Source organism: Cardiocondyla obscurior, linkage group LG11 (assembly GCF_019399895.1).
Source record: "Cardiocondyla obscurior isolate alpha-2009 linkage group LG11, Cobs3.1, whole genome shotgun sequence".
In the NCBI taxonomy this organism is placed as follows: Eukaryota; Metazoa; Arthropoda; class Insecta; order Hymenoptera; family Formicidae; genus Cardiocondyla; species Cardiocondyla obscurior.
The window spans coordinates 3,363,348-3,383,673 of NC_091874.1; the positions used below are offsets into that span (position 1 = coordinate 3,363,348).

General features: G+C 33.4%; 7 protein-coding genes across 7 annotated transcripts; 5 read left to right on the top strand and 2 right to left on the bottom strand.

Annotated features, from left to right (window-relative positions):
- Nucleotides 1-61: 61 nt before the first annotated feature.
- Mrpl49 (mitochondrial ribosomal protein L49) lies at nucleotides 62-1,713 on the top strand. The gene is made up of 3 exons (XM_070663234.1): nucleotides 62-809; nucleotides 1,104-1,293; nucleotides 1,376-1,713. Exons 1-3 carry the CDS (start codon nucleotides 705-707, stop codon nucleotides 1,648-1,650), a joined length of 570 nt encoding a protein of 189 aa, XP_070519335.1. The 5' UTR covers nucleotides 62-704; the 3' UTR covers nucleotides 1,651-1,713.
- Nucleotides 1,714-2,565: 852 nt separating this feature from the next.
- On the bottom strand, nucleotides 2,566-5,203 carry Eef1gamma (elongation factor 1-gamma). The gene is made up of 8 exons (XM_070663214.1): nucleotides 5,100-5,203; nucleotides 4,823-4,972; nucleotides 4,368-4,431; nucleotides 4,142-4,284; nucleotides 3,537-3,839; nucleotides 3,127-3,459; nucleotides 2,887-3,039; nucleotides 2,566-2,806 (listed from the first exon to the last, which is right to left on the bottom strand). The coding sequence occupies exons 1-8, from the start codon at nucleotides 5,109-5,111 to the stop codon at nucleotides 2,651-2,653; spliced, it is 1,314 nt and encodes a 437-aa protein (XP_070519315.1). The 5' UTR covers nucleotides 5,112-5,203; the 3' UTR covers nucleotides 2,566-2,650.
- Nucleotides 5,204-5,288: 85 nt separating this feature from the next.
- On the top strand, nucleotides 5,289-6,521 carry Rpn12 (regulatory particle non-ATPase 12). The gene is made up of 3 exons (XM_070663230.1): nucleotides 5,289-5,467; nucleotides 5,636-5,708; nucleotides 5,787-6,521. The coding sequence occupies exons 1-3, from the start codon at nucleotides 5,360-5,362 to the stop codon at nucleotides 6,404-6,406; spliced, it is 801 nt and encodes a 266-aa protein (XP_070519331.1). The 5' UTR covers nucleotides 5,289-5,359; the 3' UTR covers nucleotides 6,407-6,521.
- A 740-nt stretch (nucleotides 6,522-7,261) lies between these two features.
- LOC139106459 (uncharacterized) lies at nucleotides 7,262-9,121 on the top strand. Its single transcript, XM_070663248.1, has 8 exons — nucleotides 7,262-7,500; nucleotides 7,598-7,701; nucleotides 7,781-7,939; nucleotides 8,016-8,083; nucleotides 8,154-8,339; nucleotides 8,460-8,593; nucleotides 8,719-8,823; nucleotides 8,982-9,121. Exons 1-8 carry the CDS (start codon nucleotides 7,350-7,352, stop codon nucleotides 9,116-9,118), a joined length of 1,044 nt encoding a protein of 347 aa, XP_070519349.1. The 5' UTR covers nucleotides 7,262-7,349; the 3' UTR covers nucleotides 9,119-9,121.
- A 335-nt stretch (nucleotides 9,122-9,456) lies between these two features.
- Rtv (QVR superfamily protein rtv) lies at nucleotides 9,457-10,531 on the top strand. Its single transcript, XM_070663236.1, has 3 exons — nucleotides 9,457-9,596; nucleotides 9,946-10,113; nucleotides 10,329-10,531. Exons 1-3 carry the CDS (start codon nucleotides 9,527-9,529, stop codon nucleotides 10,529-10,531), a joined length of 441 nt encoding a protein of 146 aa, XP_070519337.1. The 5' UTR covers nucleotides 9,457-9,526.
- On the bottom strand, nucleotides 10,133-14,778 carry LOC139106447 (uncharacterized). Its single transcript, XM_070663232.1, has 5 exons — nucleotides 14,252-14,778; nucleotides 11,840-11,957; nucleotides 11,692-11,766; nucleotides 11,393-11,572; nucleotides 10,133-11,232 (listed from the first exon to the last, which is right to left on the bottom strand). The coding sequence occupies exons 1-5, from the start codon at nucleotides 14,312-14,314 to the stop codon at nucleotides 11,018-11,020; spliced, it is 651 nt and encodes a 216-aa protein (XP_070519333.1). The 5' UTR covers nucleotides 14,315-14,778; the 3' UTR covers nucleotides 10,133-11,017.
- A 1,112-nt stretch (nucleotides 14,779-15,890) lies between these two features.
- Nucleotides 15,891-20,314, top strand: LOC139106434 (zinc finger protein 76). Its single transcript, XM_070663209.1, has 8 exons — nucleotides 15,891-16,502; nucleotides 16,647-16,824; nucleotides 16,958-17,331; nucleotides 17,445-17,714; nucleotides 17,801-17,992; nucleotides 18,192-18,380; nucleotides 18,479-18,589; nucleotides 18,682-20,314. Exons 1-8 carry the CDS (start codon nucleotides 16,416-16,418, stop codon nucleotides 18,778-18,780), a joined length of 1,500 nt encoding a protein of 499 aa, XP_070519310.1. The 5' UTR covers nucleotides 15,891-16,415; the 3' UTR covers nucleotides 18,781-20,314.
- The last annotated feature ends 12 nt before the right edge of the window (nucleotides 20,315-20,326 follow it).

A 20,326-nucleotide genomic window follows, 5' to 3' on the forward strand; every position in this document is an offset into this window, starting at 1 on the left:
TACCGCCACCTGACGGCTGTGCCGCGCGGCTTCTCCCAGGAGCATAGTCCGTTCGCGATAACAAAACGCCAAGCTTGAAGCGTTGCCTGCCTGCGGATCGCACCCCCGCACCTCCTCCCCCGCAGCGCGCGCGCGCGCGAGCGCGTATCCTTCCACGAGACACGCTTTAAAGAGGGTGCACGCGCACCAGAAGAGCAGCACCCACGTCGCCCTCGCGTCCCACTTGTCTCACTTCACTTCACTTCACCGCACCGCACTCGGACTCGATCGCGGCGCGCGTCGTTGTCGTCGCCCTGCCTTGAGCACCGCTGGCTCGCACCGCCACTCGAAACGCTACGGTACGTGCGCGCTAACTAACCTCGCAGCACGGATTTCAAGCGTCGCGAACGCGCACGACCACGTTCACCTACCTGTCCTATCGGGATCAGCCCCGTCGGCCCTTCTCGTCAACGACGCCGCCGACAGCGGTGGCCGCGGGCTTCGGACGCCCGAGCTGAGATAAACGAATGTCACGGTAGCGGCGCGAGTTGGCACGCGGTCGCCCGCGATACGAGACTCGCGCTCCAGTCTCGTAAGCCTCGAGACTCGGCCGCACGGTGACGAGACAGAGAGAGAGGAGGGAGCACGCAAGGGAGGACGCGCCCGTCCACCGCGCGGTGCGCATCAATGGCGGCTGCCGACCCTTATTTATCAAAGTCCCCAAAATGGCTGCCCTTCGGTTTATCGCACGTGGTAACCTGGCGATCTCTGCTTCCGCACGACCGCCGACATGCGCTGGTACATCACGAATCGTACCTCCCGTGCACCAGGTATGTGGTAGATTTCTCGATACAAGCTTGCAGCGCGATTATCAGCATGATTACTTTTATAACGACGAAACATAGTTTACTCACTTGCCAACTAATTACCGATGCATTTGTTAATACAGTCATGGCTTTACATATCGCTCCACATCAATTGTCTTCTTTCACAGTTGCAGTGTAATTTGTTATATATTTTTATTTCGTACTTAAAAATGGCAAATTGCATCAATCGCTCGAACATTACGCAAAAATGATACGAATATTGAAATTAATACAATGCATAAATATTTTTTATCTCAGATTCAACAGAGATGGGGTAGTTATCGAAAAGGAGCTCCCATGTATACAACTCCCGAAGATTATACGGATTTTGAGGTAACAAACGATCCAAACGAGTGGAAATATGTAGAGCGTCTATTCGGATACAAAGTTATACCGAAACCGCCCACTGGAAATATCGAACTTCCCTCTGGCTATAAGCCAGTATTTGGTAAATAATAACTATTAAATATATTTTGCATAAAAAATGTAGTGGCATCTCTATATAACATATCTTTTTTTTAATTTAACAGCATCATCCAAGGAGAATCCATATTTTATAGAACGTACGCGAAATTATATGCAGCCTGTGTTTTTAAATATGAATCCTAGAAATAATAAAAAAGTTACAGTTATTCGTAAAATTCAAGGAAATATATGGACCTTGGAGCAAGACATAAAACAATATGTAGAAAAACAACTGAAAAAAAAATTTGCTAGTCAGATACATGAATTCGCAGGGATAATTAAATTTAAAGGCGATTGCGTTAGTTGCGTTAAAGAATGGATGAACATGAAAGGCTTCTAAAAGTTACAAACATTTTTCTAATGTACATTGTAAATATATAATAAATGTTAAATTGTTGTCAAATATGTTGTTATATTTAACATAGTTTCGTAAAATTATCCTAGCACCTTACAAAATAATTGCAACTTATATATAAATAAATTATTACGCGTTTATTTATTTATATACAAATATTTTTATCGAGAGGCTAAAACGTATTGTTTTAGTTTAATAAATATCCAATTTATTTCTGTGAAAATACATGTTTATATTAATATTGAAGAAATTATCCATATATCCTTTTAAAACGTTAAGCATATGTTAAGTACATATATGTTACATATGTAACAATTTTTAATTGATTCGAGTTGGAGAATATACATGGATATAATTCAACTATATATCTCTTACGGAAATACCAAATCAAGTAATCATTGACTGTAACAAATACATATATAAAGTTTCTTTATAATAAATTATTATATTTTTCATAAATTTAACAGAGCGCAAAATATCTCTCTATTCATAGACGCACATGTTGTATCTTTTTCTATTTAAGATTTATTCAGTTGAATTGAACTCCTATTAATAAATTAATGTTTCGATATTAATTTAAAAAATGTAAAATTATGATTATATATAATTTTTTAAAAATAAAACTTTAAATGTGGTATAAATATCTTCATTACATATAACATGTATATAAGCATGCATATGTACGATCAAGTTTTACGTTTTGAAAAATATATAAGTATATATTACATGTATAATATATTTCAAAGCGACAAAACAATGTAAATGACTATGTATAGAAAAAATTTCATATTAAGCAAAAATTGAAAAGAACATGTGTATTCAGGTGAAAGAGATCTTGGATGCTTATCTTTATCTTCTTATATGTAGGATCTTTAAAGGGCATATGCAATTTTTTCCATATTTTATCATTTCTTTAGATTTATTTCAATCGAATAAGTTTTTTTTTTTTGTTTATTTTAATTTATCTTCTTATTTGATGCAAGAATTACTTGAAAACTTTCCCTTGATTAAATTTGCGTCCTTCCTTATCCGTGCCAGTCCAACTAAGATATTGCTTTACCAAATCTTTTGTTTCTGCTTTAGATGGATCAAGTTTTGTCCAAGTGTAAGATTCATAATCGACTTGCCAATCTGGACTTAGCTAAAAAAGACAGATACATAATTACGTTTTATTTTTTCATTATTTTTTCTTTTATATTTAAGTTGCGTTTGAAAACATACTGTAAAGGCGAGATCTTGTCCCCGCCAGACCCAGATGCCACTGATCGTATTGTCGTTATCTTCTCCGAATATACAGGCACTAGCAAATGCACCTTTTCTCATTGAATCTAATCGTTGATACATACCACTGATCAAATTACAAGACATAAAAACCTACAAATAAAAAGAAATATATGTTATTAATTAAATATGCAACACTATTTAATTTTTTAAATATTTTGCAAAAAGGTGTCTACATACTTTAGTTAGTTCGTTATTGTACTTGTATTCACCGAGCCAAATACTATAATTGTCCGGATCGAATTTTTTCCAGAAATAAGGAATCGATTGAGATTCATCTTCGTTGGAATAAAATCGTTTAAAATCGTCAAGATCGAATGAGCTTTTAGGCATCGAAGCGAAGGGATTTTTCTTTTTCGGCTCGGCAGCTAAAGCTTCTTCTGTTGCATCAGCTTCATCTTCTGCTACTGGGGTTTTCTCTGCTGCTTTAGGTTCTTTCTTCGATTCCTTGGATTCTTTTGGCTCTTTTACTTCCTTTTTAGACTCTTTTTCCTTTTTCTCTTTTTTCGAGCTCTGCATAAAATAATAAGTTAAAAAATTGTTTTAGCACACGCGTATATATTTTTTAATAAAGAGATTAATATATTTACCTTTCCCTGAGTTTCTGCATATTTCTTAGGATCATATTCGATAGTTTTATCCGCCAATTTAAAGGCACCGATTACAGCAATAGATTCAGGTTGGTAGATGACCGTTTGGAACCATCGATTTACGTTCTGATAAGGCTTACGTATCTCTGGCTCGAGAATATATTGATACAAATGTAGTAATGTCATAGCTACACAAATATCTGCCAAAGTCAATCGTTCTCCCACTAAATAAGTCCGTGTAAGCAAATGAGAATTCAAAACAGTAAGTGCTTTAGTTATGTCCTCTTTAGCATGCTCCACAGTCTAAAAAGAATCATGTAAATTTAATCAACCACCTTAACGTTTTATTAGCATTTTATGTATTTTTACTGTGCATGCGCGCATAATTATTGTAATATATTGGTATAGAGACAAATATGTATATGCAGTATTGTAAAAAGCACATACCTCGTATATGCATATAAATATAATACGCATACAAGTTTAATCTACCTCTCTGAGTTACAAAGAATGACTATGAAATTGAGCCAATTTTGCCTTTGAGAAAGGATACATATATACAAAATCAAATTAATAATGTATCCAACAGAGAAAAAGTGTAATACCTGTTTATGATATGGCATTATTCCAAGTAAAGGGAATACCCAAGCACAGCTGGCAGGAAGAATTTCAGAATCAGCATAGCCTAACCATTGAATAATCAAGGTTCTCTCAATATCAGTTTTTCCTCTCAATTGTTCATTGGCCACTACAAATATAACATATGTATATATATATCTATGTAAATATATCTATAAACAGCAAAAGAAAATGTTCTTTTTTTAATCTTACCATAATAAGCAATTGCATTGCTCTCTGTGATATATTTTCCATCACATGTTTCAAAAGCTGGAACCTTAAAAATTTCATACATATTAATTTTTTTTCTTTTTAATTACAATATTCTAATTTTTGTTAATAGCAGTTGAAAAAAACTGTTATATTGTATAAAAATATTAGAATCAGTTTTTGCCCTAACCATAACATATGAATTGTTGTATCTTTACATATAATACTCCAAATATAAAAACAATTGAGGCACACAAAAAGAAAAGTGTTAAAACATTTTTTAACAGTTTATTAACTACAAATAAAAGGTAGAAATACCGAAATATTTTATAGCCTCTGAAGTCATATGTGACAAGAGAAAAAGCATGTCAACTACATTGAGTACAAAATAAAAAAGAAAAAAAGGACTTGTCCGGAAAGTAGAGTATAAATAATCGCTCGCGACAGATCGTACTAACCTTTCCGAGTGGGAACTTCTTCAAAAATGCATCGGTTTTGTTAGTTTCGCCGAAAACGAAGTCTTCGGCGACTTTGATCTGAGTGCCAGAAAACTGAGCCGCTATCAGGGCCTTGTAGGCCCGGAAATTTTCCGGGTACGTGTAAAGGATCTGAAAGAAAATTACATTGCAGTAAATAAGGTGTCGCGCATGCCGCGTTTTTCGATAATCCGGTGACGGCGTTGATGCGCCACGGCGCGGATGCCGACCGGTGAAAAACCGCGTGAAAGCCACTTACTCCGGACGCCATTATACCAAGTCACGAGAAAAGGAAGTACGAGCAAGTAGAAGGCCGGTAAAGACTGCCCCTACGTAAATGTACGCGTATCGCGAGGCACGTCGCAACTGTGAATAATGCATTCAATGTCGACCGCGCCTTTACCGGTGAAAGTAAGGTACTAACAGCGGGACCAATCGTGACGTTGGAAATGGACGTTGCCCGATCGCATTTGAACTCATTGCACTCTGTGAACTCTATCGTCCGTCGTAAAATTAAAAATGGCAGCCCTCGAGGATGTTGTTGCCTCATATCAGAATTTAAAGCGCGAGTGGACGAGAACACCTTGTAATTTTAAAAAATGTGGCGAATTACTCAATCAGTTGAAGGTAATTTATGCACTTTATTTAATAGCGAAAAAAAACGGTTGTTGATTAAGGTGTCATTATAACCTTATTACGCTTGTCAAAATGGATTGTCATCATTTGCTACCGGTTTCGTTTTCGGACTTTAATTAATTAATTCTTTAATGTAATGTTAACAATTGTTATTTGCAGGTCGGTCTCACTCGTCTGATGTTTCTACCGACATCAAATAGCACAGCCAGTCAAAATGAATTATTAATCGCTAGTGAGTATCGCTAATCGTACTTTAACGTGTCAAACGTCACGCGATTACAATTAAATTCGTATTTTCTTTGAATTGTAGGAGATATATTAGAAATTGGAGCACAATGGAGCATTGCCACGGAAGATATACCATCTTTTGAAAGATACATGGCACAACTTAAGTGTTACTATTTTGATTACAAATCAGGTTTAATGGAATCAGCTTATAAATACCAGCTTCTTGGTCTGAATCTTTTGTTTTTGCTGTCCCAAAATCGCGTCGCGGAGTTTCATACAGAATTAGAGCTCTTACCATCTGATCAGATACAGTCAAACGTTTATATAAGACACCCTTTAAGTTTAGAACAGTATCTGATGGAAGGTTCATACAACAAAATTTTCCTGGCGAAAGGAAATGTACCTGCCGCATCCTACAATTTTTTCATAGACATTTTATTGAACACGGTTCGCGACGAGATTGGCGCATGTATGGAAAGTGCTTACGATAAAATATCCATTCAGGATGCTGCAAGGATGCTGAATTTAACTACAGAGAAGGATATTAAAGCATTTGCTACCAAGAAAAATTGGAATCTCTCCAAAGACGGCTACTTCTATTTTACCACGACTAGCGAGAAAAAGTCTGAAGAGCCTATTCCAAGTTCTGAATTAGCTGCGCTTGCGATAGACTATGCCCGAGAGCTGGAAATGATTGTATGAACGCTTTGTGTTATTCTTTGTATTTAACTTGTCTAAATAAATACAATTTTGCTCTTGTGCAATATGTAATGAAGCTTTTTATACACATATTAAATCACGATTTATTTAACAGTTATCTTCGAATCTTTATTAAATTATGTACCTTTTTTTAATTATTATATATTAAGGAAAAAAATTATATATACATAACTTTAAAGAGATGTAAAGATATAATTGTTACCGCTTTTTCGACAAAAGAAAGAGAAAGTTGTATGAGACAATGGACCGCTCGCGCGTCCGCTGATTTTTGTTATATATATAGTACAATACATACGTATACAACATGAAGTAACAAGATCAGATGGCGTAATAGTATCGAACCAATATTACCTTGCTATAGTGCGTGGCCGTTGCTATGGCCGGTTTCTTTGCTGCTTACTTCGAACGGTACTTACTCAGTAAGTCTTACTGCAGTTGACCGCGGCTAACATTTTTCCCGGTTGCTTTAATTTCCTGTAAGTTTTTAAAATAATTATGCACGTCGCTTTGATTATTATTGCGTTTTTACCGTGGAGAAACTGCGTGGCTTCAGACAGCACGCTTACGCACAAGTACTGCCGAGACAGAAACAGATTGATCACGTCCGAGGAGAACGACGAGTATATGCTTATCGGTGCCGAGAATAAAACGAATATTATGCTGTCATGTCATTATTGGTAAGATTCAGACGTATTTTTTGACGTAACAAAATATCTGCAAGTCAGTCAATAACAACATCGGAGAATAATCTTAATTCTATTCGTGTGTAAATGTAGAAGTAAATAAAAAAAAAAAAAAGAGCGACGATGGATTATCAGAAGTTGGAATTTTTTACAGAAGCAACGAGCACAAAGAACCACAATCTAAAATTTGGTACTATCAAGATCGTTATCTAGAACAACCCGAAAGGGAAGTCGAACTAGAAATGGATAATAACATTTCGTACAGTAGAGTTTACGTCACACCAGATCTTTCTCTCGTCGTGAAAAGATTCACAGATGCTGATGCCGGCATTTATCGATGCCATGGCAAAGACGGACAAGAGAAAGAAGACAAGTACAATTATAGGATCGAACGTAAAACTATAAAAATAATATCGCATTTTATTCGAATATTTTGTATTATGCACGTTTAACATTAAAAGAATATTTTAATTTTTTGTTGCTTATATAGCAATTCTCAAAGATATTGACGGCGAATTTGTAGAAAAAGGAAACATAACTGAGTGGGAAAGATATCGCGAAACTTATTTATGGCCTGTGACTATGAGATTTGCAGTAAGTATAGAACAGTTATAGCAAAGCTGGTTGTTTTTTTTTATTAATAAATTAACAATAAAAAAAAAAATTTTACCAGGTCTCGAAAATGATGGATTTAACAGAGATCCGTGAGGAAGGAGTAATCCTTCAAGCAGTGTCTGAATGGAGTCCATGGAGTTCTTGTAAACAATGCATAAATAATCATGGTGTCAAAACCAGCAAAGGCTATTGTAGATTAAAACGAAACATAAATTTGGTAAGTATTATAATCGTATTTGTAGCCTTTTGCATTATACATTTTTTATTATAAATTTTGTGTTTTAAATTATTAGACGATGATAGAAAGAAATGACTCGATCATTATACGGTTTTTCCGAAGATCTCCGATGCTTCCTTGCAAGTAATCGTAAATCTCTAACAGTAATTCTTTACCCAACGACACGACAAATTTTAATGTCGTGCATTTTTAGATCTGTTCTGCTTCAAAGTGAATTTCCTAGCGTCAGTCGTGTCGTACGATATTTGCCGGAATTTATTTTAACAGATATTTGCAAAAAATGTCCGCTTGTAAAGAAGAGAAAAAAAAGCAAAAAGTTTCGCTATGCTAAACAATATGTTCTCGCCGAAGGCTCACATTTAACTGTATCTTGTCCGGAGTAATTTACATAAAGATTTCTTGATTATTAAAATCTTTTATAAAATTTAGTTAATTCTATATCTAATGTTTTACACATTTAAATGTAAATATTAAGAACAAAAATATATTTTAAATATAGATCTAGCGTAACGTCACAAGTCACTTGGAAAAAGGATACACTTATTTTGAAGAAGGGAACTCGTCTATCTTTTCGTAGAAAAGATAATGAACCTCGACTTGTAGTAGATACTTTTTCAACACTCTACTTAACAGGTAACAGCATATATTATTTTTAATTTCTCAAATCTAAAATATACATTGTTTAATTAAATGTATAACAAGACTTAATAATTTTTGTATAAAATAATAAATTCTTAACTCTTATTCTTTTGTGGTAGACGTTTCCAGTGATGAACAAGGTAACTACACCTGTTACGTAGATAACGTTAATATGATGCGCCTGAAGATCGTTGTTGTATCTAAAACTCGACTTTTAACACAAGGTTAGTTAAATTTGCATAATGAACATTATTGTAGAGTGTATAAAAAGTAATTAAAATAATTATAAAAGTTACATTATTAAATATTGTTAAACAAATAATTGTAGTCATCAAAATTTTTATAATTTTGTAAATTTGAATGTATTTATGTCATTTTACAGCTTTCTTTCGGCATTTGGGTTATTTAGGATTCATCATTTTTTTGACTTCACTTTGCTATTGCGCGGGTGTAATAATGGCCTGTCGACAAAGAGACAAATTTCAGTCTTTATTACAAGATAATTCTTTGGAAGAATAAATTGAATAGCATTAGTATAAATACATAAATTAATCAGATATTTTACTGAAACTAATAATTACATCTTTGATTAAATTATATTATTATTGCATTCGTTGTGGATAAATTTGTTGAATAAGCATTGTGCACAAGTGTGACTGATTATCGATCGAGAACATTCATTCGTAAGACCTCGTAACTATCTCCTTCACATTCTCTCGATCTTCTTCGGCTGTGACCTTAAACTCGAGTGAAAGGGGGAACTGGGTAGAGACAGCTACAACGCGTACCTATCTGTCTCCAGACAGTAAGTTTAGTTCCAAAATGGCTGTTCTATCGTAGCTCCCGGCTCATTGTCTACGGTGTTAACTAACGAGCTAATAGGTTTTAATAACAAAAAGACTGAACTGAAATAATAAACGAAATAGGATGAAATTTCGAACAAGCATCCAAGCTATTGTCGTGACTTTCTGTATAATTGCACTGCAAGAATGTGTTGGTGAGTTCCCACTAAAAAACTTTCTCTGATTGTGAAATTTCTACAGATTTTAATTATTATTTTATTTTATTTTATTTAATAATATAGATTTGTCAAACTAGTATTTTCTACAAATATCTGTAAATATCTTAGAAACAAAATAGTTTTGGAATTTATATACTTATTATTTATTGTTAAAAGGCAAATCATATTGCAACATATACGAATAATTTTATTTAACACATATACCATCTGTGAAAAAACTGTGCATGTTATTACTCGCTCGATGTCTGTCAATCGCGACGTAAATAAAATAACGCTCGAGCGATAGCAGGTAAAAGTGACAGTTCCATTTGTTGCGCTATTACAGGCATTCTTCGAAGATGCATAAGCTGCAGATCGAGAGGAGATCTAGGCTCGTGCAAAGATCCTTTCACTATGAATTCAACGCAAATCTCGCTTGAAAAAGGCATTGATGCGGTGCCATGCGTTTCTGGATGGTGTGGAAAAATTATCGAAAGTCAAAATTTAAACAATGGTAAATTATTTAAAAACAATTTAGTAACATAATTTATATTGCAATAAAAATACATATATAATTTAAAAATACATATTTTATATATGCATATTACTTTTATATTTTACGTTATTAATAAAATTATTTATTAAATAATAAAAAAAAATTTAATTGATATAGCTTAATTGTTCTTTTATAAAAAGATCTTCTAAAATATAAATATATTTATTTTACAGAATACGGTATTGCCACGCAAAGATTATGTTTCCAGAGAGGTCCTGATGATAATGAGGAAAGATGTGCTTATACTGTGTGGAATTATAAAAAAGTGTATATGTGCCTCTGTTACGGAGATCTTTGTAATGGGACAATAAGATCGACTATCGCTAGTGATTTTTTAATAACGATAGTTCTGTGCTTAACACGATGGCTTATTTAAGGACGTATACGATTTTCCGTCGAATAAGGAAGGAGTGATTGATTTTTCTGTGAACTCTTTGCAGAAAAAGCGAGAATTTTTATAATGAGTGCATGTTGCGGATGTGTCAAATAATGTGTTCTTTGTAATACATATAAAATAATCCCAAGTAAGATGTGTTTTAATACTACATATATTAAAAAATTTTATAGTTTATTAATTTTGTTAATTTGAAATTACCTTGAGAAAATTTTGAGATTCGGCTTTAAAGCAGTAGCAGTAAAATTTTATTTTTAATATTTAATATTTTATTAGTTAGTAATTTAAAATATATTATTATTAAATATATATTTTCTGTTGTTTCTGCGAAAAGATACGTTAGTTTTTAACTCGTTACTTTTTGCTGTAATATATCCGTAACATTCTGAAAATTGTAAAGAAAATTATTATAAAATTAATCTTGTATTTTCATTTAATGTTATTGAATGTAAATCTCTTTCATCACTCCTAGATCGGTTCCTTTCTATCTTCCTTGTGAAACGGAGACCGAGGATTCAGACTACTCAGAACGTGTCCATGCAAACCATTCAACTTCCTCTCTTCCTGATTTCGTAATAATGCTCTTGCGTGAGGATAATCGTCGAAGAAAAGTTCACCTAATCCATAGAGGTATTTGACTGCCATCATTGCTTCGCGGCCAATTAATAAATATGGATCTCGTGCTACAATTAGAACAAGTCCGAATTACAGAAAGCAATATATGAAATTATTTTGTCTAAAATGTGAAAGTATAATGGAAAGCATAAGTCGAAAAACAGATAAATACGAATTATCCAGTTCTGTAATATCAAGCAGTAATTATTAACGAAAAAATACACCTACGTTGTATTTTATATAAATCAGGGTATTCGCGTCGCACTTCCAACCAACTATATCCAAGATCATTGACATCAGTTGGTGGCAAGAAAACGCCAACTGGCCACAATGACTCGGCGTTTTTTGATCTTGTTACTTCCTGCCCTAAACGATTTTGCAATGGTACCCCCGGCCTATAATTATAATCTATAAAAAATATATCACAGATACATATATGTGACTTTTTCGCTATTGTTTAAGAAATGTATTATTAATATTAATTAGATTTTAAGTGTGCTAAAATTACTAAGAAATAAAATAATTACTTGAATTTTTAGAATACTTCGACGCGCTTCGTCGGCCAATTGAGATGAATGACTTCTGGTCCAACGTTCGATCTCCTGAAAAAGTATGCGAGTGAGTTAAAGCAACTTAGTGCGACATAAAGCATTATTGCGCAATTAGTAGCTTTACCGTCTGTTGTAATGCTATGTTCGTACACATTTGGAGGCGACACAAATTTCACGTGTACATTGGCGAGCGGCAGAGAACTGGCCACAGTTACCGTGAGAAGTAACAACACTACTATTCTCTGAAATCGAAATAACGATTTATCTCACAATAAACGATGTATCTTGTATCTGAATCACGTTGAATTGTTTGTTAATCACGAAAACGTGAAAAAAACGATTCAGAAGTTTCAGAGCATAATTTAAAACTTTAGAATCGATTTTTTCTTGGCAAACATTTCTAACTTTCGCTAAAATAAGATTAGTATAAAAATTAAATTATAAAGTAGATCTTATTGCACTTTGAATTGTCTCAATTTGTTTCTAATTAACAAAGTTGCAGAAATATTACTATGTTCAGATATTGATTCACAAAAATTATACTGTTCAATGCGCGATTGCTGAAACTCAATACACTATGAAATTCCGAATAGCTTTCACAGAAAGTTTTCTCAGTAAAAGGTGTATCATATTGCGCACTCGGATTTCAAGATATTACTTGCGGATCTACTCGCATATATGATACTTTTGTAAAGATCAGTCACAATGAAATCATTTATTGCGCTTTTTACATTACTTTTTTTTCAAATTTTAAATAAAGCCAAGCTTTATAAATTTACAAATTAAATCTGCTATCTGTAAGTGTACATTGTTATTATAAAATATGTAATTATTTTATCTTTTGCAGTACTAGAAAAGAAACAATTTCTAAATTCGATCATTACTTCAGATGTTGTTCTTTGTGAGATAGCTCGAGGCGAGTACTTCTACGTCACAAAGTACAGATTTACGACAGATAAATCTCTTTTTTAATGAGTCACGTTGAAGAAAATGGACCGTGCAAAGCATATGTTATGGAAATGTGTCAAGGTGAGTGCGTTTCTAAAAATTATTTTATGCAAATGCATAGAATTCATATTTTTATAACACAAGAAGAAATTACATATTTTCCTTCGAAATTAATCTATAAGATTAATCTTTGTAATAAAACTATTATAATATTAATGCTCTCGTCGAAATGCACTTTATTACGATCCTTTACGGTTTCATAGTTATCAGTTTCTAACTCGTTATTTTCGTTTCTAGATTCTACGGAGCAATTTATTATAACATCGAGTGTAATTTATTATATTATAAACTTGACGTAACGTTGAAACACATTACATCATTTCAACGACCTGCTTGCGGAACGCTGACCTTCCCTGCAAGTATACAAAACAGCCTTTTCCCACCAGAATTAGAATCAGGATTGGTACTAATAATATTGCACGATGAAAGGCAATATTTTTCAGTGGCAGCGACAATAGTTACATTATATCTCCGCATACCATCGATACTCCTACACCGATTGCAAGTAAGTGTTCTTATGCTTTAACAAAACGCGTGTATACACGCCGAGTTTAATCCTCGAAGAGGTGCACGTGCTTAGCGGTGCGTCAAACCCACCCTTTCGCCTTCCTTCCCGCTCACCTTCACCTGGGAGCACATTCGGTCGCTATTGAATCCGACATTTGAAAGCTAGTACAATACGGAAACTTCATGTGCATAAACAGCTAGTATTTCTGCATTGATAAGTAACAGAACCAGGCGATGGAATTTTGATTATAGCGATAAAGACATTTTTAACTATATAATAAATTTTTTTTATGTTTTAAATTTCTTGTACTTAAAAATAATATGCATGTAATTTATAAATATTAGACTAAACATAGAGCGTTTTAGACGTGAATAGAGAAAATTTGTTTGCGACCCAATTTACTTTTGCACAATATGATGATGTTGATTAATATGAGTGTTGACACACAACATATGAGAATGGAAAAAAATATATGTATTGCTGTAAACTGAGAGCGATCCCGTTCTCGTGATACATCACGATTTGATTAAGTAATAGCAAGTCGCAATGAAGCAATTACGTTGATACACACGCATACACATAAACGGAAATTTATAAGTGCGTGCATAATGCATTTGATCTACTGTCTTTTGCCTTTCTAATAATTAAATCCTTAGATAAACTAATTATTTCGCGTGGGATAATTACTCGAAACGAATTATAAAAGCAACTCTAAAAAAACATAAATTAGTTTTACAATATAATAATAATAATAATTATTATTATTTAATTAAACAAACTTTATTATATTTATTTTTTGAAAAAGAAAACTATAATTTACTAAATATTCTGCGAAAGCAGTATTTCCTCTAGAGTTAATTACTAAATAATTAAATTATAAGATATCGTAACTTAAATTTCAATGCATTTGAAAATGAGTAAACAAAAGGATTAAAATTATTCAAAATTTTCAGATTAACCTAATGGCACCCGGAAAATTCTGAGAAAGAAGACACATATTCATCTTGTCACTTCACCCACCGTCATCGTTGTATAATTTGTCTGATACCGATCGTCAAGATCCCGATAAGACCAGACACGCATCGACACGTCTAGATTACAATGTAATCGCCACGACGAGGAGCGTTCTTACAGCGGACTCACAGGGACACCAGGACCCGACCGGGATTTCGCGAGACGCGTTGTGGACGCGGTGTAGGAACTGATCCCGGTCGCGTTGCGAGCATCGGCGGCCGCTGTTGGCCGCATGCATGGATTTCAGCATCCCCCTTCTCGCTATTTGCCACCCGCGATATACATGCATAGGTGTACCCCACCTGCGTGTGACTCGAGGCACCGCGGAGACTCTCGAGGTAATAAGGACTAAAACTCTCGCGAGGGAATCACACGGTGAGGCACTTTCATCTCGCATCGAATTAGCTCGCGCTTACGAAACGGACGTTTCGTCCCGCGAACGCGCAACACACGCATTTTTCGTCCCCGCGGTCACGACGAGCCGCGCGGCCGAACCGACGAATCGATGCAGAAGAGAAAGATGCGGGCCTGTCGAACAAGCGTATAAGCGGGAGATAATCTTTCAGAGAGGGACGTTCTCTTCACGATTTCATGACTTTCTAAGCAGACGATTATGTCCTAGCGAAAATAAAAGTGGGAACGTAAATTGAATGTAAAAGAATAGTGACAGGATCATTTGCTTTTCTATCATTTTAATTCACACTTCCTAGAAATTTTATTTCTATTATTTTTTTCTTTAGACTTGATTCATGCTTCGATTTTTTAAATAATTAATTGTAAAGCTATTCTTTTATTAAAAAAAACTTTTATTAGATTATAAGTTTTTAAAATACTATTCTATTGATTGACTTAATAGAATTTAATTGAAATTGCTTTTATAATTGTATACAATTAGTATCTTGGTACGTTTTTTATAGTGCGAAATGGAAAGCGAGTTCAAGATTAAAGGAAAAAATTCAAGTGTTACGTATTTCTTGGACGATTTAGAGCGTACCATAATTATCATACTATCATTGTATTATACATTGTATATTCGACTTCCGCATGAATACGATTCAATTGATAATTCGCAGATGCTCATTGATTGTACATGCGGTTTATGTAAACTGAATAGTGATATTAGGTTTCTGTTTATTAGGTTTTTTAATAACTTGCCAATAGTTAATTTATTAAAAACGGTTAGCTTAACTTACTTTTTAATGCTAAGAATTAAAAAAAAAATTCTTTTCAGAATTTTTTAATCTTAGAAGTAAAAATTATAAAAAAGTTATTTAAACTAACAGATCAATCTACATTACTAGAGCTGGATATTTTATAAATTTAGATTAATATTTTAAATCAGATTTTATACTTCAATTTAATTTTAATTAATTTTGAAAATCAGAAAAAGAAATTAATATATAGGTTTTTGAAATCAGATTTAAGACAATTTTGTATGTAAGTGTCTCTGGCTTTTCATGTTCTTTTCAAATTATTAAAAAAAAAAAAAAAAGAAACTGGAAACCGGACAGCTCGTCACATGCATTCAAACGTTTGAACCGGGGCGCGCGTACGACGCCATTGCGAAATGACCGTCGCCGGAGTTCCGGTCCGTCGCGCTCTAGTCGCAAGAGGATTTCGCGGGCGGACGAGTTTATGGGTAATATTTCCCAAGATTCTTTGTGGCATGCTTGGCGTACCCCGGGAGACCGGCAAAAATCCAATTCTCATCGCGTGCGGGCGAGCTAGCGCATCGTATTATTTCTTGTCGCGTGTTATGTTAACGTCGCGCCGTGTGGTTACCTGTCGCATGGCTACGAGTCCTCGTCTTATCATGCCGCCTTGTGCCGTGAGTCCCATCTTCTTTCGCAGGACAGCCGTGCCCGAGGACAAGGCGAAGATAGACGTGACTTGACGTGCCCGTCTGTGACATTCGTCCAGGGAACGATGCCGCGCCGTCAATCGCGACGCCGACGACAACGGACTGTTGACTGTCGCTGAGCCGGTCGTTCACGCTATCATTCTTTATCGCGAGGAACGACGATGCCGTTCGTTCGGTCGTGATTTGCGCGGTAAAGGTACTTCCTCGGTTCGCGCGCTCTCGGAGAAAATGTAAATCGCGTAGCATCTTGTTTGGCATCTGTTGTAGAAATATTTTCTGTCCCCAGCTTAATCACAACTGTAGGAGATTATGTCAGCACAAAGTGTGGATTCTCCGAATTGCACTGCAAATCAGGAAGAGGAGGAAGAAGAGGAAGCGATTTTGAATGAAACTGAGGTACCAGAAGATAGAATTCAATAGTGGAGCTTTTTAGATTATTAGACTAGATTATCCTGTGTAATAAATAAACTGATGGCTTGCTGACAAACAGCAACGTAACTTGTGACAATTTCTATATGTTTTAGTATGATTTTGTTTCAGGCTAATCCTGTAGATATTCTAGAATGTTTATCAGTTATGATCAATGATGGCACTGAAAAGGATTCAAGCCAAGTACAGGAACTTATATTGGATGATCAGTTGCTTGGCACAATGGTGACCACAATTACTCTACCTGATGGAACTCAAGCTTTTGTTACAAATAATTTCAGTGATATTGGTTAGTAGCTATTTAAAATTGACTTTTGAATATTATTCTAGATGATATAAAAGAACTTATTTTAATAGTTTACATTTAAAACATATTTATCTGAAACTATATTATTTATTTCATGTCATTCATACATTTTCAGATTCAGATTTTAAGACACAAACCTTGCAAACAACGCTTGAAAATGGGGATACTATTTTGCTACGAGATTTGACAGAATTTGGTGATTCTAAAGCTCTCCAACTAGAATTGGATCCAACTTCATTTGTACAAACTGAAGATACTGCTACTGAAAATGTAGAGAATACATATTCACAGGTGGAATTTATCAATGGCACTGCATATATGGTTGCTGGTCATGTAGATGTTGATGAAAATTTATGGGAAATTGAAAATGGAAAATTAAAGAAAAAAGATTCTAAGGTTTTAGTCAATAAACTATCAGACACAAAAATTAGGTATCCTTGTCCTAGGGAAGGATGTTTAAAAGTTTACAGCACACCTCATCATCTCAAGGTAGGTAATTGTTTGAGGTCAATATTAATAATTAGAATAATACACTAAAAAGCTGTAAATAAAGTTTTTTTTTTAATTTAATTATTAAATTAGTATTAATCTTTTTCTCACAGGTTCATGAACGTTCACATACCGGTCAAAGACCATACAGATGTTCTCATCCAAAATGTAAAAAGAGCTTTTCAACCGGCTATAGTTTAAAAGCACATTTACGAACGCATACAGGCGAGAAACCATACAAATGCACGAATGAATCGTGTAATAAAAGTTTCAAGACATCGGGTGATCTATTAAAACATGTTAGAACTCACACGGGGGAACGTCCTTTTGTATGTCCATTTAGCGGTTGCGGTCGATCATTCACTACAAGTAACATTAGAAAGGTACAGATTACTGTACCAAATATAAGGCTTGATGATTATCAAAGTATTTTATTTTCGAAATTTAATAAAGACTTTATATTTATCAGGTTCATGTGAGGACGCACACTGGTGAACGACCGTACAAATGCACACAACCAACGTGTGGTAAAGCGTTTGCTAGCGCTACAAACTACAAAAATCACATACGGATACATTCGGGTGAAAAACCCTATGTTTGTTCTATAGAAAACTGTGGTAGAAGATTTACTGAATATTCTAGTCTATATAAACATCATCTTGTAAGCATTTTAATGTATATTTAAAAAGTACAATATTAGTCAAACACTTTTTCAGGAGTAGAATTTATCGGAACAAGAAGAAAAGTCCTGTTTTTTTTTTTACATTTTTTGGGATAAGTTCTATCTACTCCCGGAAAAGTGTTCGTTTACTATGGAACTATAAACCTATTATTTTTAAATAATATTTTTGTCTTTGTAGGTACATACGCCTCAACGACCATTTGAATGTACATTGTGCTCTAGAAAATATCGTCAAAGTAGCACGTTAGTAATGCACAAAAGAACAGCTCATGCGTTGATCGATAGTGATGATGGTGCCGATGCACTTTTACAGGAGTCTATTGAATCCTCTAGTCTGAATAAAACTAAAAAGATTACGAAAGAAACTGTAAATATGATATAGATGCAAATATTTAATATAATGTATATTTAGTGTAATTTAATATGATTATGCAATTTATTAATCTTAACTAATTTTAATTTAAGCTACTACCAAAAGACAAACAGATGCAGGTATCTGAAATAATCGACGATGCAAATGAGAAAGAACCACAAATTTTGTTAGTAGGCGATCCTTCACAAATCGCTGCATTACAGGTTTGCATAAAAATTTATGTATTTTCTTGTGCTACATTTTTTTCTAGATTAATATTAGGAAAAAAATAATACTTTTAATATTTTAATTACAGAAAATGGATTTGGATGAAAATTTTGACGATCCTAGTATCGATACGACGTTTGAAGGATTAAATATCAAAATCGAGGACTTAGAACTTGGATGGAATTAGTGCGAATAAATAAGAATGTGTGCCGTATGCAACTTTTTATATGTGAGAAAAATCTTCAATATGTTAATAATCTTATTAACATTTATTTATAAATGTGATATATCAAATCGAGATCAAATAGATAACATATTTTTAAAAGTGACATTTAAATACAATATTGAAAATTAAGTTTCTTGTTAATTTCGTAAAATCGTCAAATAGTTATATACACGTTAGTGTATAAACTTTTTTTTTCTTTTTATAATAACATTTCTATCACCATAAACATAAAAATTGATTTATTATGGATGAAATATTTAATCCAATAGATATATTAAAAATTCCTAAGGTAAAATACGTGTTAAAAAATTATAAGTGAGCAAGGTAAGATTTACTAAAACGTATACAGAAGAGTTCGATACTTAGAAAATATTCGATTTAATTTTTAAGCTAAAGATAGTGCCTTACCTGAAAGTGTGAATGTAAAGGAAAATATACATATATCAGATTTTATCCATCTATAGTTATGGAGCATGTTCTTTATATAAAAATTTTTATTTTTAAGGGTGATTTGTTCTACCAATTTATATGAATAGAAAAAAGAAATAGTATTTAAAAACAAGTTATGATTTAATTTGCAATTTGTAGTTACTTTATTATGCAATTTTATTTCATTTTTAGTTTGAGTGACTCCGAAGTATTTTAATTTTTGTGATATGCATATAACTAGTACAAATTCCAACAACTTGTTGTCAGCAGATGGTACTGTACTATAATGTGAACGTGAATAATAAGTTCATTATTAACATAATTGATAGCAATTTATCTTAATATCCTGTTTGAGTTTATTGGCGCACTACTGGTATATTGCAACATTGTTCACATTTTCTAAATAGTTTTAATGTAACATTAAAATGGTTTTGAATAGTAAATTCTATAAATGAATTTTATTGTGCTTAATACTAAATTATTGTAAAATATAACAAATAAATCAGCTAAATTGAAGTGACATACTTTATAACAATAGATGGATATAATATTCGTATTGTATGGAAGCACTTTTAGTGGAAAAAAATTTTGTTTTATATTACTTTTTGAAAATTAAATTGTTTTTCGTAAATACCACATTTTTGTGTAAAGTTTAAACAAATCTTAATACAACATTTCATGTAAATTTAAATCTTAAGAAATATGAAATTAACGCTTGAAACATTAACTTTAATTAACATCACGGAAATGATTAAAATATTAAATTATAGTCTTTCCAATAAATTTAATAAATTCTTCTGAATTAAATTCTACGGTTAAAAACTGCTATTAGCGTTTAGTCGTTGATTAAACCAACGCATTAACACAGCTAAGTATGAGACGTGAAATGTAACAGATAGATGTAGTTATATACATATCGCAATTGAAACGGTTGGCCTTGTATAAAAAACGAATGGAAACATTGATTCTTTTATTCTCTTTACAGGTTTTTTTTTAATGATTAGTATATAATTATTAAATATGTACTAAGTTACTTTTTTTAATTATATTAAAAATATTTTCTGTATTTTTTTATTTT